The sequence below is a fragment of the Rissa tridactyla genome, chromosome 1, assembly GCF_028500815.1.
Source record: "Rissa tridactyla isolate bRisTri1 chromosome 1, bRisTri1.patW.cur.20221130, whole genome shotgun sequence".
Classification (NCBI taxonomy): domain Eukaryota; kingdom Metazoa; phylum Chordata; class Aves; order Charadriiformes; family Laridae; genus Rissa; species Rissa tridactyla.
This window is the reverse complement of record NC_071466.1, coordinates 137706466-137727578: the sequence shown is the minus strand read 5'-3', so window position 1 is coordinate 137727578 and position 21113 is coordinate 137706466. Positions and strand designations below refer to the sequence as shown.

The 21113-nt window shown below is 40.4% G+C and overlaps 1 protein-coding gene across 1 annotated transcript; it reads right to left on the bottom strand.

Moving 5' to 3' along the window:
- Nucleotides 1-352: 352 nt before the first annotated feature.
- Nucleotides 353-20829, bottom strand: TTC38 (tetratricopeptide repeat domain 38). Its single transcript, XM_054218881.1, has 14 exons — nt 20717-20829; nt 17485-17562; nt 16946-17027; nt 16430-16601; nt 15255-15428; nt 13957-14032; nt 12687-12806; nt 9634-9693; nt 8473-8511; nt 7513-7594; nt 6445-6610; nt 3499-3658; nt 3137-3210; nt 353-2345 (listed from the first exon to the last, which is right to left on the bottom strand). Exons 1-14 carry the CDS (start codon nt 20771-20773, stop codon nt 2252-2254), a joined length of 1434 nt encoding a protein of 477 aa, XP_054074856.1. The 5' UTR covers nt 20774-20829; the 3' UTR covers nt 353-2251.
- Between the last annotated feature and the right edge of the window lie 284 nt (nt 20830-21113).

Sequence of the window (21113 nt, the reverse complement as noted above, 5' to 3'; positions counted from 1 at the left end):
GGAGCTTTTCGGAGTTGGCATGGTCCTTGGTGAAGTTCTTCCTCTCCTATTGTTCTTCCCACTGAGCTACCTGCTTGTTAATTATTTTCCATAATGGTAATTGAAAATGATTCAGCATGGCATGGTAAAGCAAGACAGAATGATTTCAGTATTCGAGATAAAAATAATGCAGAAAACCAGAAGATGTAGTTTAGGGGTGAAATGTGTACTACTAGTTGAATGAAAAAGCTTCTAGTCACATGCTTGTAAGTAAAGAGGACGCATGCTGATACAGGTTTATGAAATTAAGCTGAATAACCCGTTTAAAAGCTTCATCTGTACATGCAAAAAAGTCATATACTTGCTGCTCAACTGGGCACATCTGAATTTATTGATGTAAAGCAGACAAAATTCTCAACCACGTTATATCAAAAGTACTACAAATATCATTCTTAAATTTGTGTAGCAATGGATCACATACGTAAACCACACACGTCATAAACAGCCAGCAGATTTCTCGGGCTTTTGTTCCCTAATAAGACTTGTTACATTCCTTGAGTAAAAAGTTATCTGGCTAAAGCCACTGCTTGAAATGCACTGACTGAAAATAACAGTAAAAATGTAGCAGAACTTCAGCAGAGCGAGCCAGTCACAGCCGTAGCTGGACAGCTAAAGCAGCGATGAAGCTGAAGAACAGGGAACTACGACTGTGTGCAGGATTCAAAAGGGTGCAGGCAAGGATGCCGTACCCTTACCTGGTTTCACAAATTATCATTGATTTCAAATTAAACTATTTTTCCTCAAGTGAGGGCTGGGGGAAGAAGGATGGCAGCAAGGCACTTCTGCATCTTATTCCTCTATGCAGGAACTGCAGGGGCAGCTATGAAAGTGCATTTTTAGGTCAAAAGGAAACTATGTGGGACAGGGATGCTGTGGGACAGGGATGCTGTGGGACATGGGGAAGAGCCCAAGCTGGACAGGAAGGAAGGGCAGGTGTGTGTGTCCAGGAGAGCTTGCAGATGTGATACTGAAGCCAGAGCTTGGGCAGTTGAAGACTGTGGCATTTCCATTTGGGAAGAAGAAGAGGCGGCATTTGTTCAGTTTTGGTTTGAAATATCATCTTTCCCTTCATTAGAGATCTCTGGATTACTGTTGCAAAACACTGTTATCTCTGCGACACTGCAGGAATCCAGAGGCACCAGAACTTCACAGAGGTACATGGCTCATATCGTCCCTTGTTTGCAGCACCAACGCTTGTCACATCACTTGTGCCGGGACAAAGCTTTGTGTCAGCTCCCCTCAGCTCTTTTGCTACAGCAGACACTCCCTTCCAGTCTTCACCTCCTCTGAGATACCTCTATAAAGTGCACGCTTTAACACTGGTTTTAAACTTTACTTTGGTAACGTGTAGGGACTCGTGATACTGAGTAGTAAGGCCTGACTTTCCAAAAACTCAGATAAGCACAAAGACACCAGTCTAAACTACCATTCAGAGATGGCGCTGTTGTAGCTGAAATCCAGACTTTTTCTTTTTTTTTTTCCCTGAAAGATGTAGAAGTGCCAAGGCAGTACCCATGAGAATAGTGGCAGTCAGCTATTATCCCTCTTGTCTGGTTTCATTCACATAGTAATTTCAGAAAGCTCTGAGATGCTATACTGAATGGAAAAAGTTTACCATTTTATGAGAGGAAGTTTAAAAAATTGCATCTGGAAAGAGATCCTGAATGCAGACAGATCTGTAATGCCAGTCTGTGACTCTTGCCTGAATGCACTGGAAGCTTGACATGGAATTCAGCTGATGCCAATTCAGTATTGGCTCTAGCCCCATACTTTCCTATTAGCTATGTTTAAAAAGCCCATTTGAATTACCTGAGCAGTTTACTGATTATTTAACATATTAACAAAGTAGCAAATTGGGCCAATGAACGATTGAAGTCCAGGCACTGTTACTGTACTGTATATAATCAGGGTCAGAGGGAACTTTCAGGAAAATATTCCAGAAAAGCAGTGTCCCGGGATGCTTTAGAAAGCCGTGCATTATCAGCAGGTTATCTTCTTTTTTCCTTGTGGAATCATCTAAGATACAACCTCCTGAAATGCAACAGCTATGTATTTTTCTAAAGGAAATAATCATCAGATCTCTGTTTCACAGGGTACTCTTACCTACTGTGAATCTCTAGCATGGTTTACAGTACAGCACCCCTCCATTCCCTGCACCCAGACTTTCACTGGTAAGCTTATTGCTGTTTCGGCTGAGGCACAAAGGAAAGACTTATGCCATTGAATGAACAGCTGCTGCCTTCCTAATAAGTCGCTCCGTCATTGGTGAATTTGGTCTCATCACATCACGTTCTCTCAGGAGGCACCTGAGAAAAGAGAAGTAGGAGAGAAACAGGAAGAAGGTCAGGACTACAACATCTGTTTTCCCTTTAGGTCACCAGCAGTATTCTTGTAAGAGGAGGAAAACAGTACCTAAAGACCCAACTCTTGAGGCGCACATTTCCCTTATTTGGCCTTGGTGGTCAGTTTAGGCAGAACAGTGTTCTTTTCAGCACTGACAGAGACGGAACACGAGCACCCAGAGATCAGAGCGCATGGAAGAATAATTCTGATATTTTATCTAATTTTTATATATTTCAAAGAGGCCTTGGGAGGTGAACAGGGAAGGCTTCATATTGTCCCGAGGATCCATTCTTCAAAGTCCAGGCAGACCCGGTCAATACGTTTCAACAGAACTCAATATGGATCAATGAGCAACATCTACAATTTCTACCAAACAAAGCTCTTAAGATTTGTAGTAAGGCAAGCTCACTTATGAGGCTCTGTACATCTTATTTCCCAATAAAGCAGATGTCAGATGTCATCATTAGGACATATTCGATTTTTCATCAGTTCAGACATCAACAGGAAGGAGGCCATCCTTTAAGACAGAACCATTTGAAAATCAACCGCCCTTGGACAAATACAGCCAGACTGCAAGAGCGTACTTTTGGAACTGGAAGCTATTTTACTTTTCATCCTAGTTAAACGTTGCTACATTTAACACAAATGCTTGTGCATAATTTTAGCCTTAATTTAGAGGTTTGAGTACACTCATTACTTCTTACTTTCAGTAACAGTACTACTTCCACAAATATTTATCAGGAAAAATACTCACCGTGCAAGGTTTTGTTTGGCTTGTGATTTCGAATTTAAAGCAGCATGAATCAATAACTGGCTGAAAACATCTCTCTGAAAAAAAAAAGTTAGAAAAAATACAAAGTAATAAGTAACATAAAATATTGCTAGTTACAATGTCTTGTTTACCAAATTATTAAAACCACTGGGGAAGTAAACTCACCACCAAGAAAAATTGAACAGCTAATGCTGCTAATAAGGGTCTGCAAACAGGTATCAGTCACAAGCACAGTTTAGCTTTTCACTTTCTAAGAATGAAGTGGTGTTAATAATGTAAGTGCCTAATGGAGGCTACTGAAAGACGATTAAATCGTATCAAAGTCTTTTATTGATCTCCTTTACCTGAGCATTACTGCCTCCTATTTGGATTAGTTGATAACGGATTGGGTACAGCAGGTCTACAGCTTTATCACAATTTCCATTTTCAAACTCTACAAAAGCCTGGCACAGTGGCAACCCCAAACTGGGAGCCAGGGAAAGCTCATGGTCTTCACAAGGTGCTCTGTAGAACGACAAAGTGGTTAACTCCTGTAAGTCAAATTATAAATATGCATATTTCATTGCCAGTCTGTCACTGCCTGCAGATAGAAAAAAAAATTAAAATCTACCATACAAAGCCTGATGTTACAGGTTTAGATAATTAATTAGATAATATCTTTTGATGTGGTTATGTTACTTTCACCTTTTTGTTACTCATCAACCAACCACTTTTCATTTCTTCTGAATACACCTGCAACAGGCACAAGCCCAACCCCTCCTGCCTTTGCAATGAACAGTTTTGGCTAGAAGAAGTGAGAAAACTGCACAAGTTTCTCATCTGATGATCTCACCAGAACACCCTACTACTAGTTCTTTGACTGTCCTTATCTCCGCTAAAAGCGACAATCAGTCCCTTGCAAACAGCCCACCATGCAGCACAGTGCCTCACCGTCTTTGTAATATAAACTGTATTCCCAATGACAGTTCTCAAAGGCTGCTCTTTTATTCTAACCATGAAAGATTGTTTTTAGGCCCACAAGCTAGCTCTTAAGTTTTTTGGTTTTGTTTTGTTTTTCTATTATTTTTCTACTTTCAGTGCTTGAATCCTAACTCATCTAAGAGTGGAAGAGGCATATAACATGACAATCTGCCTGCAGAAGAAATACATTCTAGCAAGCATCCTTGCCAATATTAAAAAAAAAAAAAAAAAAAAAAAAAGTAAAAACACAAGTAACCAAACTGTAGCTCTTTGGTCTACAGGCAATACCTGCATGGGACAATGTGGAATTGTGTTTTTCCACTGCTACAAAAGGAACTTACAGTGATAGGGTCTTGGAGGTAGTGCTATTTCAGTGTCAAAAGGTTGGTTGGCAATAGGAGGAGAGGAGGGCTTTCTATCCCAAGCAATATAAAGTATTCCTGAGAATACAGTGCACAGTTCACTGCTGTAAATTACATCCATTGGTAAGAACAGATTTTTCTGTTAACTTTGCAATTATATCTTTAGCATTGAGGAACCTTAGTCACTGGTTTCTGTTTTGAGTGCTTGCAAGGACAGCTGAGATGCACACTCCCACACTAGTACCTTAAATTTACCAAACACAGAGCATACTCTGTGCTCTCTTTGGAGTCAGTATTACAAATTGCCCATTTCTTCCACGAGGTCAATGTTGATTTTTCAGTATGCAGCATTGCCCTATGTGGTTACCATTCCTTGAACAAAATACAGCGTCCTGGAAAGTTAGAAGTGCACAACAGATGTGCATTTTAAGTCAACAGCTCGAGATAGTAAGTGATGAAACAACTCATTTAAACATTTGCGCCAGCACTCTGAGAAAATACACAGAGATGGAAGACTGATTTTTTTTTTTTTTTGCTTTGTCTTGCAACTGATCTGAGGTATTGATTCATGAACGACAACATACCTCCATATGATTTCCATCCACAAAAATAAGCACGTGATACCAACCACCAGAGAGCGCCATGGAATACTTCACAAAAAAATTCTTGTCGACTTTAAATTTCAAAGGTTAGGGAAAAATAGTCATGAAAAGCCAAGAATGACTGTTGTTTGTGCCAAAGCTTTGTGACTGCTTTTTTTAACAAATAGAAAACGCATCTTAGGTATCATTTAGCTATTACATATTCATGATACACATAGATTAATCCATTAAGCCAATCGTTAATGTAATCCCTTCATCTCATAGTCTGTTTTCTCAAATAATAAAATTAAGCTTTATAATACTTTAAACTACAGCTAAAAACGTACAGCTGTATTACTACAAAAGGCTGAACACACAGGCAAAAGGAAGCACTGGGTGAAAGGATAAGTAGCACATGTTCATTAAAGCTTCCCTGAAGTGGTGTGCCTGTGCAGTTTTATATATACTTACATACATTTTATACATTCACCATTTCCTACTCAAGTCAAATCAGACATGCTTAGGCTTGATTTGACAGTTATTTGCTTTCATACGTACTCTTAAAAATTACAGTTATTTTTTATTATTTTTGATTGATGGGCATTATAGTTAGGAACAAACAGTGACAATTTCAGGTTCTCCTTCCTTCTTTTTTAAGGCAAGGGAAGCAACAGATGCTGAAACAGAGGAAAAACAGGGTGTAGGGGGAAGAAATTACATTTAAAGCATCAATATATCAACCCCTTCAAAAAAAACAAGGCAATTTACAGTTATTTAATACAAAAGGGAACACCAAAAAAACATTGTTTAGATTAAATACTTCAATACTCAAATTTTGCAAATAATTGAATTTGAAATCAAAATATTCTCTAGAATTACTTTGGCAGAACTTTAAATTCAATTTCCTGCAGAGGTACTTCACAACACATCAAACGGTAGCTACTGGAATATCACTACCAATGCTCTATTATTAAAGAACCTTTTAAAGCAGAGCGAAAAAGAACCACCATAGACAGCTGACATATATTGTAGAAATGCCCTTTATACAGGTGAAATACTTCCATTTGTTGTGTGTAACATAGCTTATGTGTGTAACATAACCCACCGAAAGGAAAATATACAGCAAGTGTTCAGTTAGTGTCCATGACCTCAGACATAAGAGATTTCTGCTTAACAAGATTAGAAGCCCCTCTAGACATAAACTAAAAAAAGAATTAATTACAGGGATCTCCTAACTGGAGACTGGCCTACTGAAACCAAACATGTCCCAGCGACATGCTAAAGCAGAGAACAGCATGTTGTAGTGCTTCAGCAAGCCAAAGACACTATCACCCTAAAGTTCAGAGAAAATATTTATTGAACACAATACTTTAATTAATTTGCTTACTTGGCAAGCTCCTGAAGAGTTGTTAAAAGCTCATCAGTAGTTTTGTGGTCTTTGGCTCCAAGCGAGGACATCAAGATGTGTACATCATTGAACAGAAGAATGTGATCTTTGGTGTGCTGCTTCGTAAGCTTGAGAACATTGTTCCACCTGTCTCCAAGCTTCACACCTGACAGTAAAAAAAGTAATTTTCTCAATAAAAATACCACATGCAAAAGCATGGCTTTGCAATATACATTCAGTCACCCAGCATAAATAGCATTCCTACTAAATTCAAGAAAACATTCCCTGATGTGGCAAAATTTAGACAGCAATGCTGAGCTGCAGCCTGCCATATTTGGGTAAAGAGTTTGACTGTCCATAATTTATAACCAATATTTAAAACTGCATTATGTGAGGTTCTGGCTCTATTATGAGATTACTCATGTCTTCTTGGAGATGTTCATAATGAACTGCCTGTAGCAATCAAATTATACAGAGTGATAAGATGGGTTTCATAAACACACTCAATGCATCATTAGTGTTTCAGCAGAATACCATAAAAATAATATTCTCCCCCCTTCATGAACTCCAGTGTATAAACACTAGCAAGGAGAAATGCCACTTACGTAGGAGAGCAGACAAAAGTCAGAGGCTAATGTCCGTGTACTAGCCATTTCAATTGGTATCAAAATAAAAAGTTAAATATCTAATTTAAACTTACTTCAAGGAAGCTCTACAGCTTTTTAGAGGCTTACGTACTTGATTGTCCAGCCTCAAATCTCCAGGGACAATAGAAGTGAATTTGTCAAAACAGAAATATATGACCTATGCTAGCTTGAGCTGAACGAAAGCCAACACTGGCATGCAAAAAAAAATTCTTGGGAAGAATAAAAGTTATGCACGTTATTAGGAATATCACATTGACACTCTTCTCAAGAGCAGAATTTTATTCTGTAACAGAAGATTCCTTCTGTAGCACTGACCAAGCTTGCTCTTTAAATACTTCTCCAACATGCAAGGCAGGGGAAGGGGGGAGGCAAAACCCATTCCCCTTACAATTTAAAAAAGACCAGCAGGTGAATATCCTACCTTCCAGATGAAGCCTGTACAGCATCGAACAGTTATCTACTACATCCAGCATGCCTCCGCTCAACAGACACTGGGGAACAATCTGTAATCACAGGTATTCCTAAGGTGACCAACTGATGTGCTAGTAGGAACTTATTCAGATAATCAAATTTATTTTCACAGTACAGATATTAATTTTGTCTTTTTATTCATTCAAAAATACCTGTTTTGCGATAGCCCTAGTAGCAGCTCTCCCAAATACAGCACTTTGCAATGACAAACACTTATATTGCTTCATTTCCGTTGTTTTCCCTGTTATGAAGTTAAACTCCATAAGTATGTAGTCACCAGGGTATTTTATTTTTTTCCAAAATAGTGCCATAAACATTACTTCACTTTTCCAAGGTTAGTAGGTAGGAATCTGCCTTGTAGCTTTCTTAATGCTTGCATTATTTGTATAATCCTTACAAAGATATGTTATCCTATCTAATTTGATATTGCTTATTTAGAAAGATTGTTTTGAAATCCAGACAGTAAAGAACTATAATAATTTAACTAGGAATGAAAAGACATGCTTTTGTTGACTTAGTAGCTAACATGCAAAATCAGTTCTTTGTAAAGGTAACTTGGCTTTATAGGAAAATTATTTTACATCTTTTTAAAAAGCTTTTTTCAGCAGGAGCACTTCAACCTACAAAACATGAATAAGAAACATGGACAGAATGGAAAACAGTTATCAACAGTGCCACTGAGCTCCTTTAAACACAAGTGTAAGAAACACTTGAACTATGTAACACACGAGTCTTTTGGGCATTTTACCAGTTGAGAAACAGTTTCCCTAAAAAACCGTAACAAGAGATGTAAATAATATATATACATATATGGCACACTGTGGTAAGTTTCGATCTCATACAGAAGGAAGAAAGAACATATCATGGTCTTAAGCACACTCTCAGTAAAGAAAAAAAGGCCCCTACTCACATGATTGTCATAAATTGTCAAAGCAGCTTCATATTCACCCTGTAAAAGCAAACGAGGACTGCATGATTAACATTGAGATAACAGTAACCGAAAGTGACTGTAGTAACCAAAGACATATATACAATTAATAGCTGTCATAATATTACTTCACGACTGCCTTATGACTTCATTAAAACAAACCAAGTCAGTCAAAGAAACCCGGAGGTATTAAAAGAAAGAATGAAGCCTAAGATAAACCAGGATTTACTAGGCAAAATAATCAGTATGGTTAGGTTTCATTTAATAATAGGTACCAATACGAGTGTAAGTTACACATGAAGGAGAAAGACAAGGTATTACCTCTCATTCTAATGTTCCTTTCAGGGATTTTTGCAAAAATTAGTGCATCCCACGGTGTATGCAAAGAGGCAGGAAGAAAAATAATTTTAAGCAGGCTACAAAAAAGTTGTACAGATAGAAGGTGGCAAAATAAACAAGCTATTAGGCTACTATTGAGAATTATGCTCCTTCTATGTTAATAATACTGAACACAAGCAAGTTGCTCTGTTCTCAAGTACACTGCCTCCTCAATGATGTCACATTTGTCTCCCTGCTGAATTGAACCCCACAAGTGCTAAGCAGTATTAAATACAAGGAAATTCAGCATTGCAACTGGACAGGTTGGGTAAAATTGCAACCATTTCTGAAGTATTTCAGTAATAAGAACTTGTAACATTAGTAATTAATAACATTGCTGACCAAATTTAGAGCTCATTGCCTCTTCTCTGTAGTCAGCAAATTTTTGGGCAGCAAATTAGTATTGAATTTTAAAAGAATTTTGCCTAATTTTTGTCTGAAAATTAGAGATCCAAGTTCATCTTTCTACCAAATAACTGTGCCAAGCATAATTAGTGAGACTCTCTGATCTTCAAATGCGCAATAGCCTCACAGCAATTTTTCAACATTCTAACAAAGGTCCTGTAACTTTGACCAACGTAATTAAAACTTCTCAAAATAATTGTAATAAAGGACTAGCTTGTAAAAATGGCATTATACTGTTTTATAAAAACATCTCTTTAAATAGCTGAAAAAAACCCTATAAATGTTAGGTCTGCCTTTTAAATAGCATTAGATGAATGACCGATCTGGACCATAAAACACCTATACGAAAATAACTCATACCTTTTCAATAAAGTATAAAGCCCAGTGCCAGTAATTATGGCAAGCAAGCATATCACTGTTCTGGAAAAAAAAGAAGTAGAGAAAATATTATTTACAAAATAACTTCCCATTTAAACATATCTAGTCATATTTCTGCTTCCTTCTTCAGCAAAACCAAGTACTTCATGAGACAGAAGAGACCAGAACTTTAAATCAGCTGGCCAGGACACCTTCTCAATTGATACATTTGCTTCTTGCAGCTATTCAGGGAGACACCTCAAAAACAAGGCTTCCCCCACATAATTTTCCAGAGAAGAATTTCGATTGGATGCCTCAGAATTCAACCTTTTGCAGCACTTCTTTTTTTCCTTAGGAAAAAAAAAACCCATCTCTATAACAAGAGTAAGATTTGTCTCATCTAAAATTTAGGCATTTTGTCTAAAGTAACCTGGATATATAATGGAGAGAGATACCCCTTTATGAGGGCCATTTATCCCACCCATTTAGACACCCAGCTTAGACAGAGAGGAATCACTTCTTAAACATATGTTTTACTATGGACTACAGAAGTTGTACTAGATACCAAACACATTGGCAGTTCACCAGATGAGCTGAGTATTTGCTGGACCATACCAACTTTGCACTGTCCTTTTCAGTTGGCACTAGAACTTCCAATCCTCTTCCCTACATAGCACTTCAAGACAATGCTACTGCAGTTCACTTCTGCGAGCACACTGACAGTCGACAAACAGGAATATAATTCCATAATCCTTTGGTGAAAATTAAAATACCAAAAAGGTTCGTCCCTCTCCTCCCATTCTCTCCCAGTGCTGTAGTTAATGTTCTCACAAGTGGAAAAAGCATCTTCATGAAAATGGCGACAGCTGCCAGGAAACACAAAGGTTACCAGTGAATGTGAGAACTTTATGGTGCTAAAATAAACATTCTGGTAATCTTTACTTGCTTAATATTAAACTACAAACCAAACCTGAGCAACTGAAGTAGTTAAGTGCTTGGCTGATAATATCAAGTTTGCTACCATACTCTGATTCCAAATGTCATAAAAATAAGGACATGGGAGCACCTCACTGAATAAAACAAAACCATTTTTCTGCTGCTGATTTTGAGTTCTGACTGAGATTAAATTGCTAAAGGAGAATTAGGCTTGCAGGTTACTAAATAAATAAATAAAAGTAGGCTATGGGAACTCATTCCAACAGCTCACAAGAAACAACATTCCTATTTAATACTAAACAGCACTGGCAGAGAGGTCTCCTCTGATAAAACAATTTGCTCCTTTTGATTTTGTGCTGAAATCTACATATAAAACAAATGGCATCTGATTTTTGGGGAGGGTGGTGGAGAAACAAAAATATAAAGTACTCTGTAAAGAAAACCTGTACCAAACCGTTGCCACTCTTATTGGGAAGGAGAAAGATGAATTAAAAACAACATAAGAAGGCCAAATACTGTGGCAGTACAGATAGATGATCCTGGTCATTAAATAAAAATTAAAAATTCCAAATCACCAGGCAAAATACAAGCAACTTTATGTAAACCCTTAGAGAGACCTGCTTTTTTAAATGCACTTACATTTTAACACTCTGTGTTCATGATGGCTAAGATGAAAAATATTGCACAAGTGATTATAAATATCAGTATGACATCAGCTCTTATAAATCTTAACTATACTGTATCAGGCACAAAAGTACATCAGACAATTCTACTTACTGATCTTGTACTTTGTTACTTTATTTTAGTTGGATAAAGGCTATAAATAACAGAGGCACCCAACTATTTTAAGAAAGAGTTCAAAAATTAATCCAAAAGTCAGTGATGGGTTTTTTTTTAAGGCATCATCCAAACTGTCCGCCCCCTGCATCACTGTTTCATTAAAATTAATAGATCAAAGGACAAAACGCTTTCTGAGAAATGACAGATATGAACCTCAAGCAAGGGTTTTCTGCCTGCACTTCCAAGCTTGGTACCTTAACTTAAAAAAACAAGCGCAAGATAAGCAGTCCTTCTAGCCTCATTATCCAGCCCTGCTCTTTGGGTGAGGTGGAGTGGTCAGCTCAGATGCCTCTAAGATAGACTCTTGCAGGTTCTAACAAATTCAAACCTCTCAGCCTTCTGCTCTGAATATGACACATTTAACCACTAGGAAAACACATGCTGTCCAACAGAAATAAAAATTACAGCAAAGGACCGTATTACTGACTAATTAAGCTGTTCGATACTCTGAGAGATACTAAGATTTCCTGGATATATGAAGCAAATTCAGTACGTGAGAAGAGACAAAACCATCATTTTGCTTTTCGTTACAGTTGACCTTTAAAAATCCTTCCCTATCCAGAAGCAAACAAATATTTTATGAGTCGTCTAAAACCTTTGATTTGACTGCGTCGTTTCACACATCATCTTAGATTCCCATGAACAGGTCTAGCCAGGTTCCTCAACTGACTCTCAGTGCTCATCTCAGTCTAAGCAAAAAGCTTGTGAAAATATCACTGGTCACTTTAGTTTTATAAACCATCCAATAAATCACACATATATAAATCATGCATCAATAAATCACAATTTTCACATCTGATGTTTCACCTATCTGCAATGGCCACGTCTTTGAGATGTAAAATACCTGATCAGCTCCACCAGGAAAGAGAAACTGCGCGGCGGGGGGGAGGTGTGTGCACACACATGGAGGTACAAACCACACACTTTTTGAAAAGCCTTATTACAATATGCCTAGATAAAGTAAGGCAGTGTGAGAGATAGACTGTGTGAATCCCGACCTACTGACATGTTTGGTGTTTGTGTAATCTCAGCAGTCATAGCAACGATGGCTTAACGTGGTCTACAGTATGCGCCCCTCATAATTCTGCCTCTTCGTTCAAAAGCAGCATGGATAGTAACAGTACCTCAAGCGACAGTTTCTTCTAATATGTAAGATTTTCATTGCTTGTAACATGTCTACAGATAGGAAGGAATTGCATGCAGAGAAATCAAGAATTTGGCTGGAGGAGATATAGAAGGCCTAGAAGGAGCTTTTTCAGAGATGCTACAAGAATGTTTACCTTCCAGTTGGTTTCCGTTTCCTTCATAAATTCTAACCCTTTGTTCACCTCTGCTTTCATTTCGTTTATGTGAGCTATAGTATGTACAGACCATGCATCTGTCTGGTTTATAGCCAAAGCCTATGAATGAAAAAAGGGAAAATGTGATGAAGCTTTCAAACTTGCAAATAACAATATTTATCACTGATGCTATAGAAACAAGAGACTACTTGTTACTTGCTGCATATTAAATATATCCCTGTACCGTTCCAACTAACCACAGCCAGGAATTGATTTGGACAGAAAAGGAAGAAAATATTTATTGGCTGCCTTTACTTCCCAGCTTCTACTGCACAGAGATAAACACCTGCAAAACACTTTAAAATGCAGGCTTTAATGAAAATTATTATATGTTTTATTTCACAGACATAAATCAGTATCAGCCATGAAAGAATTGCATGCATAGGCACGATATATTCCATGACATAGTGCCTTGCAGGTAACCATTTCTTCTACAAGAACATGTCCAGCTCTGACTATTCATCAAATTCCTCTTTCTTGCTCCAATATCTCCCAACAGGTTTTAGGCATTTTGCGAAGTTAGGCATTAACTTCATAAACATTAAACATTAATGTTCAGTCTTTGTTGACACTTTCAGGAATTTGATGTAACACAAGTCTGGCAAAAACACCCATTAGAAATTAATTGTATCTGAGGCTCCTGGAGGACAGGACTCCTGAGGACTGGAGAAAGTCAAGTATAATTACTATCTTCATAAAAAGGAAACAGGCCAGCTAAAATTGATCCCCAGGAACATTGCAGAGTTAATTGTTCAATAATCAAGGAACAAGCATCTGGGACAAAAGGGAGAGGGAAGCCAAGCAGGATGGATTGTGAAGAGCGAATTACATTAAACCAATCCAACATTCTTTAATAGGAGTAAACAGACAATTATACATGGGGGAAACAGCAGATGGGATAATATATGGGTTTTATATAGGTGTTCTGACACCATCTGACAAGGCATGGTCATAAACAAGTGAAGGAAATACAGTCAAGATGAAACTGCCAGGGTATGGCATAGATGTGGGAATCTCTCTAAGGAATAGTTATTGGTAGCGTTTTATAAAACTCTGTGAGCATTTCCATGTTGAACTTTTTGCTACTTCTACTAACGGCTGGGTTGATGAAGCAAGTCAGTTCATGGCACTTGCACAAACCACTACCCAGATATAGGGACCAGGTTTAAGAATTCTAAAAACCTTTTAGCACTAATAACAGGCAGTTTACCTCACGGGCAAGCTCCTCAGCACGATCGAAAAGGTTTGTTTCCATGAGTCCAAAAGAGTAGTAGCCCTTCACGTAGCTAAGCAAAAGGGCAAAAATAGTACATCATCTGTTTAGAACTAGATTTAACCTAGGACTGAAAAACCTATTAGAAATAGCATTTAACTCAAAACAGTCCTTACTATTCAAGTTACAATGAAGGTTCAAGTTTGCAGAATACAGAAAAACTAGCTAGCTCTCATAGGAAATGAGTCCCAGAGACACCAGCATGGGAAACAGTAACAAGATGCACATCACCAGTGTTTTGAGAACCGAGATTTACATCTTTATGTAAGGTAGAATTAAAAGTTGACCAGAACAATCTGCTGATCACTGTTGCAAGATGCAGAATTAGAACGCTAGAAGACAGTGCTGTCACAAAAGTCATCACGTCTCAAAAGCAACACCTAAGCGTAGCCTTCTGCACTTGCCCCAGTGCCCACAAAACTATAGGCAAGCACTTTCATGTGAAGTGGCCCTTTACAACTGGTTCTGAAGCATCCCCATTAAGCCATAAGGACCCAATGTAAAGGAAAATTAGGGATGTTATATGCTCTTACACACATACCTGATACAGTCATTTTAAGAATATTTAACAAGCCATAGGACAAGAGGAAATGGCCTCAAGTTGCACGAGGGGAGGTTTAGATTGGATATAAGAAAACATTCTTCACTGAAAGGGTTGTCAAGCATTGGAACAGGCTGCCCAGGGAAGTGGCTGAGCCACCATCCCTGGAGGTATTTAAAAGGCAGGTAGACGTGGTGCCGAAGGACATGGTTTAGTGGTGGACTTGGCAGTGTTAACAGTTGGAATCAACAATCTTCATTCTGCCTTCCTGTCAGTCTTTGGGATAAACCATAACAGCTAGTGCAGCAAAGATTTATTTCAGAACTACATTTCCAAGTTATAGCTCCTTTCTTCCTTCCACTCATATGCTCTATCACCCACAATGTGAGCCTGAAGGAGTTTTGCCACTGCCCTCAGCGAGGACATGATTTTATCCTGTTTGTTACATGCCATGTGCCATATTTGACAGCAAAATCTACTCATTAAGCCACAGCTCACTGAAGAAAAAACCCTCAACAACAGTCAACAGGGATACAGGAGAGATGTTCTAGCTGTCGTCAGGTTTTATTCACTTCTAAGCCCTTGACATGTTTGTTTCCAACAGATCCTGCTATTTAGATGTGTCTGAACTCAAAAAACACAAAGTACATGCACACTAGATAAAGAGCCATTTTCAAAATGAAGCATGACCCACCTGCTTAGTGGAATATCAGGTGTCCAGAAAGGATAAACCCGGGCAACCGAATCTCGCATCTGTATCTGATATCCCAGGTAGAAATAAGTGTCCTGGGAAAATTTGAGGGCTAGGAGGTCAGTTGGGTGGCTCTGCAGAATCTGTTCCCATAGATCACAAGCTTTTGGAAGCTGGCTAGAAATAAAAAATTAATTTGATTGCTGAGAGATGGCACACATACCTGCCTCTACTGTTAGTTCTAACCTCATGCTGTTCTGAAAAATAGAAAACTCAACATCAAATAACTTTGGTTTTTTCCTTGAAGGAATTTCTTAGTCTTTTTTAAGGCAGTAATGGCATTATCTTCACTGAACACCTTCTGGGAAATCTTTTGACAGAAACGTCCTTGGGTTAGAACAAGTCACTGTAACACACAAAGAAAGCGAAATGAGCTTAAAGCATAAATCTAAAGATTTTCCTACAGAGTTGAACAGTTTTTACAGAGACCTACCATAATTAATATAATTTCACATGCACAAAGACACTTTCCCTCTCCTCTAGTGAGGATCAAACCCATAGTAACAGGGCCTCAGTAGCTTCCTCTTTACCTTTGCTAAGAAGTACACAAGGCAAATCCATGCTCACCTGTTTGTTTAACAAACAAATGATGAAAGTGAATCATTAGCCCATACCTTCTGCAGTGCACATAAATTCATCATATTGAACGGAACAGTGAGCCTCTACACCACTTCTGACTGTCTGCTATCTCCCTATTTTACAGAGGAAATAGTTTTTGACACAGGGAGACAACAGAGAGAAGAAAAGTCTGTTCGTAGCTTTGCTTCCCTGGATCCAAGTCTGTGTTACATTATATTGGACCTTACTGTAGTTAAATATTTAGTTTCCTCGTTCTAAACCATATACTCCACTGATGGCTCTATGACAGGTTTAAAACATGGAGTGCTTAATGACATGAAGTGGTGGCAATAGAGCACTTCCCCTCCTATGGTGCTGCTCACTAACTAGTCACGGTGCTTACAGTTTGGAGAGGGAAATTCAAGAACAACCACTGACATCTCACCCCGATCCTTTGCTAGATGTCGGCTAATGTCAGGCAACACTAATACCAACTATGTCTTCCACCTGTGGTGGCTAAACTCCTCACAGTCCTTTAAATGGGATGACAGTGAACTTACCCACTGGCAAACATGTCCAGTGCTGATACATGAAGCCTCTCCCGCTCAGTCAGTGGCTGTGATTTTGAAAGCGTCATCATCGTTCTCATTGCACTGTCCAGCTCTTTGTTGAGCCGCACTGAACTTCCAGTGCCAATCAACTCCAAACCATTAGCAAGGACATGTCCCATTGCTACAGAAAATAGCACATTACAACTTGAGCTGTACAGCATTGCCAGTAATTCACCTCTACATAAACACGATGGGGGGTTCCTTCTTTGTCTGAAAGAAGACTCATACTCACAGGGGTCTGGGAAGTCTCAAAAGCCTAAAGTTTTTACAAGTTTTTCATGCTAACCATTTAAAAAGATGTGAAATGAAAAAAAAAAAAAAACAACCCACACAAAACCATCCCAGCCTGCTCTAGACTCTGAAGAAGTTTTACAGAATTCTATAACCTAACACTTCCCACTTGCCCAGCAAGACACAAGGTATTATCCAGCACTTTCTATGCTAAGAACTAAATGTTATACTTACTAAAATTTGGATCTGCTGCTTTTAACTTCGAGAGACACCCCTCAATACCTCCAAGGCTCTCATTATTTGTCCAGGTTGCGTACTGTAAGAGAGACAGAGAGAGGATCAAGGAATCCCCGATAATATTGGGCTTCTTTTCATTCTCCCACACGTGTAAAATCCAAAAGTAAGCAAGACAAAAAGACAAACTTTGGATTCACATAGGGTTAATGTAGTAGGAAAACAGAAAAACTGTTTTCTCTAAGGCAGTTTGGCCACTAGCAGAACTAATAACTGTGGATTTCCATGCGGCTTATGTCTACTGGTTGATTCTCCCATGTCAAGCAGGATGAACACACTGGCTGAGGTGCATCCCCCACAGATGCAGCATCCAGCACAGCCCTCTGATACGAGAGTTTGCTGCAGCTTGCTAATGGCTGAGCTCCTGTAGCAGCCTGATTGTGAGGCTATCCCAGTTGTTAAGAAATTTAAACATCAACTACCGCAAAGACTCTTTCAAACCCCTTCAAATCACATTTTCTTACACTTTTTGGTCATACCTGGGTCAGCGTAGCATCAAATAGTTTACAGGCTTCGTTGCTAGTAGTGGACAGGACAAGTCCAGCATCCTGCCAGGCCTGCATGACAAACAAATAAAAACCTGCTCATTTTACACACTCATTTTCTAGACTAAGCCAACAGATTTTCAAATTGATGGTGCTCTGATATTTTCGTCAACTATGCTTCTTTTTAAAAAAAGAGGAAAGCTGGAAGAACAATGTAAGCAGATACACAAATCTTTTGTGCTCTTGTAGTTACATCTGAAGACTCAGTAAGTTGGGGTTAGCAGTGGGAATAAAGAAGCAAAAAATTATAAAGTGTATAGAAGACCTTGATTACGCATCTCATAATGAGGGACCCATTCTTAATTCATTACAACTCAACTTTTGGCTAGTCCCCTGCTCCCAACACACCTTGTGCGAAGTAGAGACATGGTAAAATAAACCCCTGGTTTTTTATAACTCAAATCAATACCTTAAGTAACTTGTAAGCCAAACAGCCTGACAGAGCACATCCACCAAGTCACTGGAGTTCAGCCAACAAAGAACTTGGACCACAGGCTTGTACACAAGCCTTAGAAAAAGGGAGAACATGAGCTTTTGATAAAGCTAAAATGCAAAACAGAATCAGGATGCCATAGTTGCTTAACAAGCTATGTAACACTGACTGAGGTGCTCCATCTCTTGGCTAGCCACCGGAGAATGAAAAGAGTTCATTAGGCAGACATGCAGTTTACTCAATGGTGAATTAAGCTGCAGCAGCTATAGCACCCTGGTTCATGGCTGTCTCCATGACTGCTCTCTTAAGTAACTCAGCCAACAAAATGCCTATTTCTAAATGCCTACAATGTGGGTGCCTACAGCAAACAGGCATGTAATCTCTAGTCGCTTGCAGGCCTTTCCCTCCGCCTCAGGACAGCCACCCAACCACAAAGCCTGTCATATCACAAGCTGAGGTGCTTCTCTTGGCAACCTCCTCATATATGTTTAATAACATTTGGGTTTATTTCTACTAAACACTCTCCATTCAGCATTCCTTTACTGCACCCATCAGTACCGCAATAACCGTAGGCTTCTCAAGCACAGACTTACATTCTGCTTAAGTATACGCACCTTTTAGGAGCTGCCCCAATCACTTCAGTATCACTTTTATTCCAGTACACAGAACACACAGGACAGACATAAAAAAGACCTAAGGCAGCCAATTCAGACTCCTCCTAATAGGGGATTAGTTCTTGCAGATGCTGCAAGAATTCAGTTCATCTCATTTTACACTTTAGGGTATTTCCTGGTTCTAATGACCCAACTGTCAAAAATTTTAAGTAACCAGGCAAAGAAATCTTTGCTAATACTATCCCAAAGCTTTGCCACTGTGATTGGATTAAAGGCTCACATTCCAGCAGCTCAAGCACTTGTGTGTTCAATTACATGCCAGAAAGACTAGACTGGAATGTAAAATTACAAATTTTCTTTACAATCCATGCTATATCCAGAAACAGCGTAAAAAGAAAAGTCAAGAGGGTTGCAAAATTAGGCCTGCTACTTACAGGCTACCTTTCAAGGTGCCCTGCAAAATAGGCCACAAACCACTTTCATCACCAGTTGTCAAAAACAAGCTCCGTTTGAAGCAGCTCTCTATGACACTGACTGTTTTGCACAACAGCTTGAGGTACTTTCCAGGTAGAAAGCATCATTCCATTTTGAGGAGTTTTGTTAATACTAAGATTCACTGGCATGAAAACACCTGTGCAAAAGTATGAGAAAAACCAGCAGAACTAGGGTTAGTAAAAAAAGGCCTGCATCCATCACAAAGGATGCTGCTGATCTAGTTGAGGTACGTGCTGTTTCCATCCACTCTAGAAAGCCTCTGCTCTGCCAAGGCTACAGCCCAGGTAACTCACCCTTCACTGGAAGACTCCCACTTTGGCAACAGGAGGAGGATGGCAGCAAGGCTGCATCATGTCATGTATGCCACTACTCTTCCTGTTAGCATGCCAGGACAAGAGACTGCATGGAAGAACCACCCCATAACAGCTGCTGACTCCTAAAAGACATAAAAGATCTGCCCTAAAACTAATCTGTTGTTGCCAGACAAGAACCAAGGAGCTACAGGGAGCACAGAAGAGCTAGCACCCCTTGTCCTCTGCGTTGTACGCAACTGGTCCTGCCCAGACTACTTGGGACATTCATGCCTTCGGGCTTGTCTGTACACAGGTATCATACTGTGAGTAAAGAAATCCACAAGAGAGGGAGTGCAAGCAGGCAAAAATCAGCCTGGAGAGTTTGTAACACAATTATCACCTCCCCTTTCCGCACAGGCTGCCTTTAAGTTCTGTTACGCTAATTTCCCACAGCCTTCCTCTCTAACTCCAGAAGAGATTCTTCTCTATGACGCTTCTTGGAGGACAGCGCCACGGCCTTGGCTCTTCTTGCTGCTTCTTGGCAAGACCAAAGCCTTGCCCTTTCTCCTGCTTTAAGATGAGAGTTTAGTCACAGGATCTGGTGACTGTTTATTTGTATTTTTGCTCCTGCTAGAATCCCAGCTGGCTCTGAGGAATCTCTGCTCTTTGTGGGTTGCTGTTAGCACATCTTCCATTACTTGAGTGGCAGCTCTCCACAGCTCCGGCACTCATGAACCTACAACATTCTCAGAAGATCTTGAAGACTTCTTTTTTTTACCTCCCCCTGCCTAATTAACCAAGAAACAAGAGGAGAGTGAACTTCAGCGGGAAGAAAGCACGCAAACAACTAATCAGTAACTAGCTCCTGCAGCCAGATTTTGAACCCTTGGACCTAAAGCTGGTTTAGAGTTAAAAGAAGGCCTGACCCGCTTCTGAGGACCACAAAAAAGGCAGGCGAGCACCCTCGGGACCGGCCTGCACTATGGACAAGACCCAGAGGTGTTCAGAGCCGAGTTTGCTTCCCCCGCCGGAGGGAAGGCTGCAGCCACTCGTCCCCGTTTGCAGACACCCCCCCCAGCAGCCTCACCCCTCCTGAAACCCGCCCCCAGTGTAAGGGCTACCGGGGGCGTTCAGGGAGACCAGCTCCAACAGAGGTCTCACCACACCGGGGCCGGCTCTCCGCGCCCTCCCGTCAGCCTCAGCAGGCTCGGCCCGGCTCAGCTCCCCTCCCGCCACAGACCCAGCCAGGCTCTCGGGGCCTCCCCGGGGCCCACCCGCACGGCAGGACGCCCGGCCTCGCCGTCCCGCTCCGCCTCAGACCTTGCCCTCACCTTACAGTCCCTCAGCGGCGCCATCGTCCCCCACAGCGGCGGATCCGCTGCCGTCATCCAGCGGCTCCGCGCCTCCCGCCCCGGCAGGAGGAGGAGCCGGGGCCGGGCCAGCAGTGGGCGGGGCCGTGCGCCGCCCGGCCCGTTGGCTACCTCCCGTGTTACCGGGGGATGGGGGGCAGCGGTGCTGGCGTCGGAGGTGTTTCGTGTAAATAATTGGTCCCGAAACGCTTGTTTCTTGCGGCATCGGGTACATCCATGCACGATCTGCTGTTGTGAAATACCTCCCCCCACCAGCTGTGCCCGGGGAGGGGGGGTGGGGGCAGGCGCGTGTGTCCCCGGAGCCCTTCTCCGGCAGTTGGGACTCCCCAACCGTCACTCTCCATCAGGCTGCGCTCCA